General features: G+C 45.6%; 1 protein-coding gene across 5 annotated transcripts in view; it reads left to right on the top strand.

The window, feature by feature from the left end:
* fbxw7 (F-box and WD repeat domain containing 7) overlaps positions 1 to 14,869 on the top strand; it is a 97,901-nt gene extending 83,032 nt beyond the window's left edge. For all 5 annotated transcript variants that reach the window (XM_062387748.1, XM_062387746.1, XM_062387749.1 and 2 more), the window contains 7 exons: positions 550 to 673; positions 817 to 953; positions 1,536 to 1,649; positions 7,374 to 7,555; positions 9,259 to 9,484; positions 9,927 to 10,137; positions 12,237 to 14,869. In XM_062387748.1, coding sequence (XP_062243732.1) covers positions 550 to 673; positions 817 to 953; positions 1,536 to 1,649; positions 7,374 to 7,555; positions 9,259 to 9,484; positions 9,927 to 10,137; positions 12,237 to 12,505 — 1,263 coding nt within the window. In that variant the 3' untranslated portion in view covers positions 12,506 to 14,869. The remainder of the gene's footprint in view (positions 1 to 549; positions 674 to 816; positions 954 to 1,535; positions 1,650 to 7,373; positions 7,556 to 9,258; positions 9,485 to 9,926; positions 10,138 to 12,236) is intronic.
* Positions 14,870 to 15,914: the final 1,045 nt, after the last annotated feature.

Raw genomic sequence — 15,914 nt, 5'->3', positions numbered from 1 at the left:
TTTTGGCTTCTTTAAGCTGATACAGAGCAGTCACTTGACATAATTGCGGTTTCACTGCATTGTTTAACAGCTGAAAAGGAGGTTGTGTTGAGAGATTTGTCCGAATGTGTACCTGTCAAAACACAGGAAAGGCAGCAGACTACAATATATATTTCTGTTGCTCGAGGGTCCAGATTTAAGCTCATTGCAACAGGTTTTGTGTCTTTATTTTCTGGCTTAACCACCTGTATTGCTGGCATCATTACCTGCTCTGGGAAGCTCCTATTGTATGTTTTTTTTTTTCTTTTGTTGGGCTTTCATAGAAATGTGGATTCAGTCAAATGCTAAATACAATTGCCTGTCCTTGCCAGTTGGATTCGTGCTGTTTATATTGAGCTTATAGTTTTTTCTTTGCGCTTTCCTTTTTGTTAGCATGGTCTAGTAACTTCATCTTTCAACTTCTCTTCTCTGAGGTGTCGTACACACCTGCTCTAGGTAAATAATAGGTCCTTCTTTGTGTCTCCTGTTCTATTTACACCCCTGACATTCCCTACCCATGTCTCTCAACAGCTGGCTTTGTACGTCCTGTCATTCCTGGAACCGAAAGACCTCCTCCAGGCGGCCCAGACGTGTCGCTACTGGCGCATCCTGGCAGAAGACAACCTGCTGTGGAGGGAGAAATGCAGGGAGGAAGGTGAGTTTTAAGATTCAGGCAGGGAGACGACATGCAGTCGCCCCTAGGGAGCAGTCTGGAGAGACCTCTGTGGACTGGTTTTTACAATAACCTGAAAAACATGTGTTTGTAAGTCTAATCAGTCTCCATCTGTCTCCTAACAGGCATCGATGAGCCTCTGCCCCTCAAGAAGAGGAAAATCGTCAAGCCTGGCTTTACTCACAGCCCCTGGAAGAGTGCCTACATCAGGCAGCACCGAATAGACACTAACTGGAGGAGAGGCGACCTCAAATCACCCAAGGTAGCTTTTCCTTCAAACCTGAAATCCCCAGAGGCTCGCCTCCACCCAGCTGATCTTATAGATCTGACATCAAATGGCTGTGAGTCACAGAAAGATGGTTCAATACGGGTGTGAAGTGCGGAGCCGAGGGAAAGTTAGTGATGGGTCAGGTATTTGTGTTGAATGATAAGTGGACCAGAGCAGGGGGCGAACTTTTTCTCCTTCAATCTTTAGAATCCATTGGTCTTTTGCCCGTTCAGGAGTTTCTGATAAAGCCTGACCAGCATGCCAGAGTTACTGTGCTCTTCATACTCGTTTGCATATACAGTGTGCTCCGTCTTTTGCTGAGCGAGCAATCCTGTAACCCAGTGGCAGCAAACAGAGAACACACACGCACACACACACACACACACACACACCTCCGATTAAAGATTGGCATGCACCTGCAGCACTTGATGACATTTTCCCTTTTATCTCCACCTCACTTTGATGTATAAAGCAACAGAGACACGGCGTTGTGCCGTTTGTCAGTCCACGTCCACCCTCCTCCTCCTCCTCCTCCTCCTCCTGCTGTCCTCCTCATCCCGTCTCTTTGTCTCAAAGGTGCTGAAAGGTCACGATGACCACGTGATCACCTGCCTCCAGTTCTGTGGCAACCGCATCGTCAGCGGCTCCGACGACAACACGCTGAAAGTCTGGTCGGCTATCACAGGAAAGGTAAGAGTTTACTGCTCCGTGTTTCCTGTTCCGTGCTTTAGTCTCTGCGGCTTCCTTTTCCTTCTGCGCTGTCAGACGATAACGGATTTGAGACACAATGTTCAAGTTAAACTTCATGAATATTTCAGACTTATTGATTTGAAATGAAGGATTGACGCTTTTTCTTTGCAAAGACACGCATGTCATCATATGTAGCACGCCATACATACACAGCCATGCATAAAACATGGCTAAGACTCTATTCTCTCGTCTCACATTGAGCCATTTTGCCCGAAATGTTACACAGCGAGTCTGTGAACAGTGTTAATATTCATAGCTGAACTGTTGCAGCCACAGGCTCTGTGCTTCAACTTGATGCTGTGTGTTAAACAGAAAGGCAGTTTGTTGTACTGTTGTGTTGAAGGGAGTTCACAGGTTGTTGTAAATCACAACACTTTCATGCCTCCTTGCTGGCCTTTTCACTAAAAATCCTCAGTGCACCGTCTGACCATTATTGCCTCTTTCTCCTTCCATCCCTGGTCCTTTCACCTTCTGACCTTTTTTAAATCAAGAAGATAAGGTCGGGCTGAGAATTGGCTATTTCATAAAAAAAAAAAAGAGAAGCTGTTAAATAAATTGATATCCCACATGATCACACTGCAGCAGGTTTGTCTTTCTGTTCAATAAAACAGAGAGCTTGTTTTTCATTCCTGCAAAGTCTCGGCCTAACAGATAGTGAACTTGGCATTCAGCCCACTGGTGATTACACGCATAATAGTCACAGCATTTGCTGATCGGAACAGATTTCACCAAGGTCATCTGATAGGCATGGAGCACAAATTGGCTCTCCTTCACCCAAACAGGGATCCAGATGAAAAGTTGTTGAGTTACAGCCGCAGCGGCTCCACATTGGTGGTGGAAGTCGATGAGTCACATCACCGGCGGCTTTTTATGAAACCACCGTGCGCGCAGACGCCACAGACGCACAGTTCATTGTGTCTGTGGCTTCTACAATGCAAATCCGCCTCCGAATTATTTGCTTACATTAGTCATGAAGAGGAGATGAGCCCAAATCCATCTCTGTTTGGGTGGTGTATTCAGAGCACATCCCCTCAGTGGATTTCATCTCTTTGCTTATTTAGCTCTTAACACCAGAGGGAGAATCCTTCGCTGGAGAGGAATGGCCAATTAAGCCTAGTCGACCATTTCGCATGAAGTGGCTGTCGATGCCGGTAAAACTGTAAAGTAAAAACAATGGGAATCCCAGAACATGCATTTGTTTTTCTGCTTTGCTGTCAACCTCCTTTATTTTCTTTGCCAGCTTATTTGAGGACTTGATTGCTACGTTTTTCTGGCCGTCGGTTCGGTCTTGTTAAGATGCAGGCCGTTAAGTGGCTATCAGAGATTGCACATGTTACATGGATTGTGATGAATGGATGAGTGCGTCTCGTGGCTCCCAGTCCACGCGACAGTATCCATCCTTCATATCTTCTTCTCCTCCTTCATATCGCAAATGACCGAGATGTTAGGAAAGCCTCTCCCCCATAACTGTCAGGTAAAGAGTGATTTGTTTGACCTTGCTGTGCCTTTTACCTCTTACATAAATCCCCTTACTTCAAGAAAATCTCAGACCAGCCCTCCACAGCTCAGCAGCTAATACCAGAACTCAAGCTTTACTCAGAACTCGATCGATACGAGGTAGAATCACGATGATAAGCCGAGATGAGAAACTCCTATTTCAGTCCTTAAACATCCTCCTTCTGAAGTCTGACGCCATTAGAGTGAAGACTTTCTTTTTCTTTTCTCTCCATCACCTGGGTCTGATTCTGGGTCGTTTCTCATTCAACAGACAAAAGTGCTCGCTGCAAATCAGTATGATGAGTTTGGTGGATTATTAAAGATTAGATGGGAAAACTAGCTCATTCTCTGAGATCAGTGGTTACTACTGTGCTTCTCTTCTTAAGGATGGATCAATGAATGGGGGTTGAATGGATAGATACAAAACAGGTTGCCTGTGTGAATGGATGGATACATGGATACATAGATGGATGGATGGATGAATGGATAGATGGATGGATGGATGGATGCAGAGAAGAATGAATATTTTAACTATAGATTCATAGTTGGATGATTGATGGACAGATGCATATATGGATGGATAGCTAGATTAATTCATACACAGATTGATCAAAGATTGATAGATATATACAGGTAGGTAGATGGATAAAGAAGAATGGACTTCTTTCTTTCATTGATTTTATTTCAGGTGGCGTTCTGGTGGTTTGCGCCGCAGGCAGAGAATTTATCTTGATAGGATGGAAAAAGAAATTGGTCACACTGTGGACAAATTGTGCCAGAGGAAGAGAGTGTTCACACTTCCTCTCTGATACGTGTGTGTCTGCTCCTTTTCCTCAGGAGCGTTGTGTTCAATTTAGAGCGATCACAAAGATCCCCCTGTGCACCACACAGTGTGGGACCAGTCAAGCAATATTGCATCACTTCAAAATGTCCTTGTGTTATTTTCCACTCAGTTTCGATGGAATCTGTCCAATATCTTTATTTTGCTCTTTTGAAGATGTGCTGTGAGTTGTGTAGTCATCAAACTTGTGGGTCAATGATTGTACGGCTCCCACGCACCTGGGAGAACCTGGAAGTTGACTGTATTTTTTTTTCTAGTTATGTAAACTATAACTACATTTTCAAAATATAATTCCACGAACATTAAGACAGATATGTGCTTGTGTTCATCCTTGCAGCAGGTTTAGTCTTGTCCTTGATTTACCCTGTTATATAAAAGCACACGGTGTATTTAGCTCTTGCTGTGAGGCAATCAGGGAGTTATTATCTGAGCACATCATATGGAAACGCTGCCACACCTCTGAAAGAAGTGGGTCGTTGCTTGGTGATCAGGTAAGACAATGGGGAATGGATTGTGGTGAAACTGTTTCGTCAGAGATTGAGCAAGCTCTGGAGTTTCAAAGTCACAGAAGAATTTGACTTTAAGTTGCAATGTGCGCTTCAAGACATTCTTTGTTTAAAAAGTGTTTTCCCTTGCTGAGACAACACTCCAGAGGAGACCTTTGTCTTTGGGTTGTCCTCCATCTTCAGTGAGAGGCGTCAATCTTCCATCCGAGCGCCCAACATCAGCAGCACATATCATTGCTTCAAAGGTGGCTGTCTGCTGCTTAACAGAGCAGCGCATGTCCTTGGTGGCGCCTGTCAGCAGCAACCTCAGCTGTCAGGCGGATCTAAGATGGCAGGCCCGTGGACCGCTGTCGTATCGAGGGAGAGACGTGTCCTCTGACAGACGCCTCAGCTGCACGGACACCCGGTGTACCTTCACCTCCTTTTTTAAAGTAGCACACGTCAGGGGTTGCTGTTGGAGCTGGGAAACTACCCCGGAGGGTATTAAGTGGATCAGACGCGTGGAGATTACTATTTATCGTGTTGAATTGTGAAGGCTATCTGGCACATCAGAGGCGGAGGTGTTGTGTTTTCATAGCGTTTGTCAATGAAGGAAAGCACAGTGTAATTATCTGTGCGTTCGTGACATGTCATCAGCCTGTCGAGTCAATCGGTAAATCAAACCCAATCTCGTCAAACCAGTCGCACGGGTACTGGAAAATAGCAAATGTGTTGACATCCCAATAAAGCCCTCAGGTAACCTTATGACCTGGCCAGGTTCATTTCTCTCCCTTATTCCATCCTGCGATTTTCTGCTCAACAAGCTGAAAGCATGGTCCGTTTTCTTTTTCTTTTGCTGTTTCAGGGAAAATCTTGCCAAGTTAGCGCACTTTCATATCACGCATCACTGTGGTGGCTCGGTTGGCCAAAAGTGTCCCAGCAGAAAATAGCAAAGATTCTCCCTCTGCCAACATCCTTACGTTGCAGATCAGGATAAACTTGGAAGCGTTTTGCATACTTTATGGTCCAGGCAGCAAAAGAGGAAAGCTGAAATTTGTCCAAAGTAGTGGGTTAGATATCTGAAATGTTTACTATGTAGAAAGTGTTGATTGTGTTGTTTAATAGACTCCTGCCAACTGAGCTCAAACATTCGATTTCCACTGACTATCGTGTGTGAATCTATAATAATGAGAACTTTACCCATGGCAGTTTATTTTTGCCTTTGCTGAGCTTTTAATCAATTCACCTTTACGCAGGAAAATGGATTTTTCATCGCAAAGGAAAAATATCAGTACTTGGATGATCTGTCGCTGCAAACCTGGAAACCAAGTGCTACATTGATTAATGTGTGTGACTGGGTGTGATCAACTGGGGAGTTTTTTCCCCAGTTGATCCAACAGACAGTATTTTCCCAGCTCCCCAGTAACAAGCCCATGTACCGCAGACTGAGTCTTTGTGCGAATAAATAAATGAAACCAACTGACACAGAGTGGCAGTGCGTTGCGTTGGCATCATGAACATCCGCAGCTTCCCACACTGACGTCTCCCATGAATTGTTTAGTCAATTTCACACATTGACGTACGCGCCTCGGCTGCACACTAGGTTTTGACCTTGTTGTTTCAATGAGGAGGAAAATATTTTGAGAATATAAAAGAATAAAAAGGAATATTTTTCTTTCACCGTCACAGATGGGTTTATTCAATGTTTGTTTCACACACATAGACAAAGATGCCTAAGCCCTTCATTTCAGAGGCTCTCTCATCCCACGCAGTGTTCCAGTGGGCGCTAATCACACACTGCTAGTCTTTTTTCTTGGAACCTCCAGCACTGGCATTCGATTTATGAGGGTAAAAAAAATCTGCCGACCTGTAGTTGAATATTACAATGCAGAAGCACGGATCTGTCACAAATATGGATTGATGGTGTGGGTCTGAATGGGATACTCTGGATAATATCCCACATGTTTCTGCCATGTTTGAAATGTGCTGTGTCATGTTATCTAGTAACCTGCTCTAGTTATTTCCACTATACCTAAGAGAAAAAGCTCTGGTGATAAAACCAGAGTTAAAACACTGTGGCGAGGTGGACTGTGAGGTCATGCCACATTGACCCACACTTAATGAAGGGAATCTCTTTATCACAGGAGGGGGTGGGGGGGTTGGGGGGTGGATGCTGCTGCTGCAGTGCCATCTTCCTCCTCCTCCTCCTCCTCCTCCTCTCGGTGCAATAAAACCTCTCGCCCTGCATCGCCATTCCCTGCACAGCGGCTTATCAGCTGCAGTCAGGGGGTCACATGTTGTACACTGCTGAGCCTGACATAACCACCGCTCTGACCGCCGGCACAGTTTGCTCCTCTCCTCTCCCCAAAGGCTTTTAATTATTTATTATTATTATTATTAAATCCAGGGACAAATGAGACAAACCGCGGGCACCCAAATTCAATTGATCTGGAAGATTTCCATAACTACTGTGATCAATAGCTAATCTACCATCCCCAATGCAGACCGGTGTGCACATTTCTTCATTGAAGACAGTTGTCAACCCTCTGTGCTTCTGCAGCAGATAAGTAAAAGCAATTATAAGAGGCAGCGGCGAGTTTGTGTCCCAGTACAGCAGCAGCAGGTAGAAGGGACTGAGCTCTTCCTTCACATTAAAGGTCACCAGTTTAATCTAACTTGTCTTTTTTTCCCCCTGAAGGAAGACGAATCCCTAATGTGATTTTCATTAAACTAATTTATAATATGTATGAAAGAAATCACCCTGAGTGTCTTTGAAACTTACAACAGGACTGAAGAACTTTACTCATCCTTGTCGTTCTTCTTCTTCTGTGGTGTTTTCAGTGTCTGCGGACGCTGGTGGGCCACACAGGGGGCGTGTGGTCATCCCAGATGCGAGACAACATTATTATCAGCGGCTCCACTGATCGCACACTCAAGGTCTGGAACGCAGAGACAGGAGAATGTATCCACACCCTCTACGGGCATACCTCAACAGTGCGCTGCATGCACCTACATGAGAAAAGGTATGTGGAAGTCTCACGGGTAAACATCTGTACGCCTTATTAGGTCTTGTGTAACTGTAAAGAGATCTGTAAAGATGGACATATTGCTTGGTTAAACCTGTCAGGAAAGTGGTCTCTTAATAGATGATGCTTTCAGCCATTTCTCAAACTTGGTATGGATTTAAACTGAAATTCTCTATAGGACATTTTAAGACGTCACCCGAAGCGTTATGAAAATATGCAGGTGAATAGTGTGGCTGCATTTTTCGGTCCGAGCTCGTCCAAGCCCGAAGGAAAACTAACCTGACCCCAATGCAGTTAATCTAGTTGAGCGTAGTCGTCCTGGAGAAGCGTCTCGGATCAGAGGAGAAACGTCTTCAAGAAACTCGCGGGTCCAGTTGTATATGTACACAACTCCATGACCTGAAGGAGTAAAAGCTTTACAGATCTAAGATATTGATTTAGCTACATTTACATTTCATGTGTTTATGATACATACTTATTTAAACTGCTCTGTAGAAAAGCTGCCTTCACTTAATTATCACTTCTAGAAAATGTCAGCAATTGCTTTAAATACTGCATCCTGTAAATTGTTGTGGTATTATATGTGATGATTGTAAATTAATAATTATATTCTTATATAATTGTAGTGAGAAATATTTATACCAAGTATGTAATTAACAAGCTCTGTAATTAAAACCCTGTAACTTATTGCCGAATCCATATTTATAAAAACTTTATAGTCAACAACAATCTTCTCATCAAGCGTGAATAAGCATAACTTCCACAATGTATGAATCATAACCCCCCCCCACCGAGCTAAAAGAGCAGCTCTGCACCAGTGAAAGAGGACAGTTCCCACAGAGAGCGTCGGGTCACATGGAGATTAAATAGACCCTGTAAGGCGTCTTAAGTGAACTGCTGCTCACTTATTCACTCAGTATTATACTCCAGACTCAAAGTGCTCTTTTCGCCTTAGGGCCTAGCAAGGTCTTTTTTTTGTGTGTGTAGCATTTGATTACTCACCCAGTGGAAACGCTGTGAGCTGCCGGCAGACAGTGAAAAACATGTTGGTGATTTCCATCTTTGTAGCACCGCGAGGCCTTTTTATAAAGAGAATGCGCCGCGTGGATCTACAGTGTGTTTTTATTTCTATGTAAATATCCTTTGAAAGAGAGAAGTTCACAATACGGAGGAACGTCAACGTTTCTGTGGAAGTTATATCAAGCAGCGTCAATCAGTGAAATAATTCAATGATTTTTTTTCTGCTTCAAATCTTTTTATTAGATGTAAATCACACCCTGGGTGCAAACTCCTGAGTGAAACTTTCACAAGCATTCCTCCCTGTGGGGGAGTTTCTGTTTCTATAACCTATGACACGTCTTTTCTTTTCTCCACCCGGAGCGACGAGGTGTTTTGTACATTCAAGTAAGAACATGAGTTTGACTCCGAGGGTTACTCGCTGTCACGGGAGCAAAAGGAAACGTTCATACCTGCTTCATTAGTCTGTCAGTGGGCAGCCGCAGCACGAATGAAGAGTGGTGAAAGTAAACTCACAGAATGGCCGTGTAGGAATAAAGTCACTCTCTGGGAAAAATCTAGTTCAATACAAAGACTGCCGTTGAATTCACAATTGCTTTAATCGTTTGTTTTGCACCCAGAGACACAAGCGTTCGTCTTTTTGCTATTTGTCCTCTGACTCTGTGTCTCCTGTTTCCTCTCAGGGTGGTCAGTGGCTCTCGCGACGCCACGCTGCGCGTCTGGGACATCGAGACGGGTCAGTGTTTACACGTCCTCATGGGCCACGTGGCGGCGGTGCGCTGCGTCCAGTACGATGGCCGGCGGGTGGTCAGCGGAGCCTACGACTTCATGGTGAAGGTGTGGGACCCCGAGACGGAGACCTGCCTCCACACGCTGCAGGGCCACACCAACAGAGTGTATTCATTACAGGTGAGCAGACAGGTCAATTGATTTTACGTTCTTATCTTATTTTTCTTCTTATTTCAGTACAATTTAATAACACTTAGTGTCTCCTCCTCAGAGTTGTTGTAGATTTGAAAGTGTGAATCCCTGTGTGTCCTCTAACACGTCCTCTCACCCGCTCTGTGTGATGACACCGCACTTTAGCTGGTGTCATCACTGCCAGAGCAGGAGGCCGTTCACTTCACTTATAGATTGGTTTTTGTACCACGCTGCTGTTTAAGCGTTGCTGCTCCACCGATCAATAAAATTCATTCATTTCAATGAGTCCAATCTGGGGTTTGTTAATGGGACCAAGTTATGCTGCGTAGGCGTCCGGGCCATCGTCTGCAAGTTAAGGTGACATCTGTAGTTACCCTGAACTGGCAGCTTGGCTTTCAACCACTTTAAAATCGATCTTCACTCTCTGCAGTTTGATGGGATCCACGTGGTGAGCGGCTCGCTGGACACGTCCATTAGGGTCTGGGACGTGGAGACGGGCAACTGCATCCACACGCTAACGGGGCATCAGTCCCTCACCAGCGGCATGGAGCTCAAAGACAACATCCTGGTCTCGGGCAACGCAGACTCCACTGTCAAGATCTGGGACATCAAGACGGGCCAGTGCCTACAAACACTGCAAGGTGAGATCAACGTCCCAGCAGGCTGCTGTGCACGCACACTAGAGCTTAGGCTACTAACACACAGCTGCAGTCTGCCTGTTGTCCAGACTACTCCTGTGTTTTCAGTGGAGTAGAATGTGATTGTAGCCGGACACCTTTTGTTTTCTATTGAGTTATTCACGACAAAGTATCTACAGTCAGTGTAATACAGTCGTCTTCACCCAGATGAATGAGCACATGTCTGGGCTTCAAACTGACAGTCCAATTAAAACCCAGACTGAATGACCTGTTTGTGCGTGTGTGGCTCTTTTGGGGCCGACACCTTGTGGGTCTGCTGGTCCTGATTACACTCTTACACCCTTTGTCTGCTTGAATGGCCGTAACTCCATTAGCAGCACTGGGGCCGCACAGAGAGCTGGAAATCCTTTGCTGAAAAAGCAGCGGCCACCACCACCACCGGGGCCCCACCCCTAAATGCCCTCATTAACAGAGTACATCGCTGCGAGCTGGTCCTCTAAACAACAGACACACACACACAAACACGCACACACACACACTGAACAAAAGGACGCCCCTGTGAGAGTCTGAAGAGAGGGTGGGATACGACCAGGGGGAGGATGTGTGTGTGCTTTGTGAAGAGGGGATGACTACAGTGAGCGGAAGAGGGTCAGAGAACTTTGTAGGTCATATAATTAGGTCAGTAGACAATTTGTGTCATTCATTCGTGTGTGTTGATAAGACAAAAGGGCAATAACAAGGCAGCCTCTGTCAGCTGGAGGGGGGAAAGGTATAGTGATGGAGCAGCCGGCTTTGTTGTGGTAATGGGGAGATGAGGGAGGCAGAGGAGGGGGAGATGAGGGACGTGGGGGGGAGCAGTGGTGTACACATGGGTGAATAACACATCCTTTGAGCTCCCCAGAGACAGAAATGAAAGAGATGCTTGAAGAAAGCTTGTTGACGTTGAGATTTCAACACGTTATCACAAATTAAACTCGTCTCGGTGTAAATTGCTGCTAAGGCGAGGTCGGTAAAGAAGAGAAAATCAGCTCATTTAGCAGCGTTTGATTCTGAGCGTGTTTGTGTTTTGTGTCGCCCTAATTGATTTAATTAAGATATCATTTTCAAGCCCCTCGGGGGAAATCTTAAAGTCACCGCACACGCACAGTCGCAAATAAAGTCACCTCAATGCAGAGGCGTTAAGAGCCGCCATCTTCACTTTGAACGTGGCCTCATGCCAGCAACACACACACACACACACACACACACACACACACGCGCACACACAGCAGACGGAGATGAAGCCGGAGCTGCGTAGCCTCCGTGACACTGACAGGCCCGAACATCTCCGTGCAGCTCCGTCCTGAGGCCCAGCGACAGCAGGAGGACCTCACTGCTCCGTCACCTCAGGAAGAGGAGACGAGGTTTTCTCTTCGTCTCTCAGGCGCATTGATGGGTTTCTCTGAGTGCTTTTCTCTGTAGCTGAGTTCTTATGCAACAAATCTGTTGTTTCTCAAAGTCACCCGTCTACCACTGTACCACTCACTGCACCGCTCGAGTTATTAGACATGACTAGAGGAGCTACAGAGGGAGCTGTAGCTGCCCAGGTCAGGGTTTCCTCAGATTACCTCAAAGATGGACGGGGTGTCTCCACTTCCTCCTGTTGCTCACAAACGTAACCCTAACAGCACAAAGAACTACGTTAATAAAAGACAGAAACCATCTTTGAGAAAAACGTAACGTGTATTTTGACGATTCAGATTGATCCATGGCGCGTCTGCTTCCATGCAGGGGGCGGAGCTTATGACCTATACTGCAGCCAGCCACCAGGTGGTGATCAAGGTTTACTTGGCGTCACTTCTGTATAGCTGCCATGTTGTCCACTTTGTATACATTGTGTGGTTTACTAAATTAAACTAATCCGGATGGTTTTTGCCTCTCGTCTCAGAATCTATATCCAATCCCAGGAGGTTTTGATGGGCAGCTAATATGGATGAGGAACTAAATTTAAACCGTGGTTCCTTTAGCTGCGCGACACAAAATCTCTTGGTTCCTGCAGTGAAAAAGAGAAGCGTGTTTGTTGTGTTATTGTTTCTAACCATCAGTTCCCTCTGTGTGTTCAGGTCCACACAAGCACCAGAGCGCCGTGACGTGTCTCCAGTTCAACAAGAACTTTGTGATCACCAGCTCGGACGACGGCACGGTCAAACTGTGGGACCTGAAGACGGGCGAGTTCATCCGGAACCTGGTGACGCTGGAGAGCGGCGGCAGCGGGGGTGTGGTGTGGCGCATCCGGGCCTCCAACACCAAGCTGGTGTGCGCGGTCGGCAGCCGCAACGGCACAGAGGAGACCAAGCTGCTGGTGCTGGACTTTGACGTGGACATGAAGTGAGGGGGGCGTGGTGGGAAGGACGAAGAGCGCAAACGTAAAGCGTGGGAGACGAGGCGCCTGGAGACCAGAGGGCCCGATGCCGACAACTCTTCACCCAAACCAATTCTACAACCACCACCACCACCACCACCACCAGTGGGCTGTCCAGTCCTCCACCATTATCTCCCCCCCCCGTCCGCCTCCTGGGTAAACGTTACTGACAAAGCCACAGACCCTCACACGTGTCCAGCCCCTGCTTTTGACCCCGAGCGCCACGCTGAGGTGGAGTCGTAGGGGATTGGGCTGGAAAAGGGGCGGGGGTGGGGGGGGGGTGGGGCATGAGCGGTCTGTCCCCTGATTAGCCGGGAGAAAAGACGAGAAGAAGAAGGAAGGAACGACTGACAACGACTGAACTTCTTTTGAAGTGACTCTCCGCCCTTTTCGGTTCGGGGGCAGCTTCGCACAGAGACTTGGTTTCGCTTCAAGCCTGACAGATTTTGAGATGTATAGAGATATATTATTTTTTAAAGCCCCCCCCGCACATGCACCCCTTCCCCCTCATCAGTATGCTCCCTCAAAAACACACACACTCACACTCACACACACACACTCAAACCGGAAAGGAAAAAGCTTGAGGAAGGTGGGAGATGTTTTTAAAGGTGAATTTCCACAGTTACATGTAAAGAGCTGCTCAATGTTAACGAGAGGATTCAGAGGTTTCGTTGTTTGTTCTCACTCCGTTTCCGTTCTGATCGTTTTCCACTCGGTTTCTGTAGGTTTTTTTTTTTGTTGTTTTTTTTTTTTTTTTTTTTACAATATCGCACACAATCACAACTGTGAATCTCAGTTCCTTTTTGGTTTATCACATGAAAGGGGGTTTCTGTATTGTTGTGGGTTGTTTTTTTTGTTTTTTCCCCTCTTTCCTTGCCGTTGCCAACAGCAACAAATCCCAGTATTAGAAACCAGCTCGGTTTAGGTTTGCTGTCGTTATGTCACAAGTTTGTTTTGAGGGGTGGGGGGGAGGGGGGGGTGGGGTTGTTTGAGTTGTTTGTACTTCCTTTCTGTTTTCTACATACCTGGGTTTGGAGCTTCGTCTCCACATCAACATCAGTGCTGTCCAGAATGTTTCAGTCTAGCTGGGGGGGGGGGGGGGTTCCTCGAAGGCAGCGCCGGGTCGAGAGCTAACGTCTCTTTGCTCGAACGCCCCTGGCACCCCCCCCTCCCTTCCCTTGGCCCCTCCCCCTCTACTGTTCTCCCCAGTGGCCAAACTGTATTTATGCTGCTAGATGAATGGGAAAGAAGAGAGCGATGGAACTCTTACTTGCTGTGACGTTTTAGTCCCAGGCGAAATTCCAAAACAAACTCTTGTGTGTTTGGACTTAAAGAGAAACGACGACAAAAGATGAACATCCAACATTTTTTTGTTTTTGTTTGTTTTTGCCACTGAAACTTGAGCCAAACGTGCCTCTGCGAGGCTGAGAGGAGGGAGCGTGTCCGACAGATACTGACGGGAGCGCCTGCAGAGAGGAAACAAGCGGATGTACACTGTTGGCGTGCGTGCGTGTCTGTGTGTGCGGAGTGTGCATGAGTACGTGTGTTCAGCGTGTTAATGGGCAACTTGTAAACACATTCCTTGGGACAAAGCTCTTTCAGCCTGTTCTTTGGAGAAATGTACAAATGTGCTGTGTGGACTGGCAAAGAAAAAACAAACAAAAAAAAACTGGCAGACGTATCAACCATACCACGTGAATGAAAGAAGTGTCTGTTTCCATGTGCGATTGTCGTTCCACTCAAAGATGTCCGAGGCAACAGAGGAGACCATCACAAGCATCAGCTGATGGGCGGAGCGACGGCGAGTCGTCGTGTTACACGTGTCGCCGTTCAAACCCCCGCGGCCGCAGCCTCACGGTTCGTCAGGCGGGAAAAATAAAACACACAAAAAGGCAACAAACGTGAACTGAAGCATTGTAGCCAAATGAAAAATCGTCTCAATCTCTAAGAGTCACAACTCGAGCTGAACTGTGAAAGTGGTATAACACTGTATATTAAAAAAGAAAAAAGAAAACAATCTTGCTCTATCTCTTCTCGTTGTTTTCTCCCTCTGTTTTAATTTATGATCTGGTTTGAGAAATCAGATTTGTTGCAGGTGTTTTTATTTTTCCAGTTCATGTAAAACTGCCTGGCAAAAAAGTCAAACAGACAGAAAAAACCTTTAAAGGGATTGTGTATTTGTTTGATTCACTTAGAATTTTATTTTCTTATAACTTAAGTGCAATAAAATGTGGGTTTTTCTTTTTTCATTTCAAGCATATCAGTGGTCTGTTATTGTTTCCTGTGTGAAGGCATCTTATATGTTCAATAAAGCAAATTATTTGGTTAATTTTATCCACGAGGGAGTAATTCGAATATCAGAGCAGGTGTAATTGATCAAACATCTGTAAACGGGCGAGTTTTCTCCTGTGGCAGCTCGACTGGATCCGGATGAAAGAAAGAAAGTAAAAGGTTTTTAATCTCGTATTAAAGAGACTGTTTTCCTTTCAGTTAGTTTCTCAGATCTTGGTTATGTGAAAGAATGAACAAGGGCAGATCTAAATATAGTTCTTAGGTATTTTTTCATAGGAACAAATGACTAAAACAAAAGCAGTTTTTCTGCCTCACTGCTTTCACAAGAAAGCAATACGGGTAACAGAGTTTAAAAAGTAGATATTGATAAAAAAAAACTAAGTTAAGGAAAATATATTTACAGTCTCTGCTTTAGCCAAACACCAAACAGAAGCTGCTGCATTTGAGAAAACGAAAGAGTCCCTTGTGTGCATTTCCTTTTTAATACGGCGGTTCATACACACGTCGCTGCTGATTGGGCGACACCTCTGACACACCCACCAAACCAGAGGAAACGCTTGTTAGCTGCTCACATGTCAGTCAGCCTGGAAACTGCAGCAAAATGAAACGTTCTCTTATAAGTCACACCATCTCTTCTTCTGTGGTGGTTTGATGGGACCTGACGCCGGCTGCTGTTTATCTTCATGTGCTCGAGATGGTATCGTCCGGTTTCCTTTTCCCAATATCCTCTTAACCCACTTTGCACAATAGTTAGCCCTCGTCCCTCAGAACCACAACTATTGTTTCCCTCAGAGGAGGAAAACCTTAAAGTTCGTTTCAGGCTCAATTGTTTTTACCAACAAACTTCCCTAAACTTTTTCAGAAACAAGTAAGTGGAGCATGTTTTGGGGGCGATTTTCTCTCCAGTGAGTATTTATAGCAGCAAGAGTGTGTTACGTGAAATTGACCCAAAATAAACCACAGTGCTCTGGTTCACGAAGGAACAAAGGAGCTCAACAGCACAGAGGAATAAGCTCTTTGGCTTCGGCCCCTTTCTGGGCGACACGTTGGTGACGTCACTGTTTTTTTCAGGGGATTTGTTGTTGAC

Source organism: Platichthys flesus, chromosome 5 (genome assembly GCF_949316205.1).
Source record: "Platichthys flesus chromosome 5, fPlaFle2.1, whole genome shotgun sequence".
In the NCBI taxonomy this organism is placed as follows: domain Eukaryota; kingdom Metazoa; phylum Chordata; class Actinopteri; order Pleuronectiformes; family Pleuronectidae; genus Platichthys; species Platichthys flesus.
The sequence above is the reverse complement of the archived record's forward strand: the minus strand, read 5'-3'. Positions and strand labels throughout refer to the sequence as shown.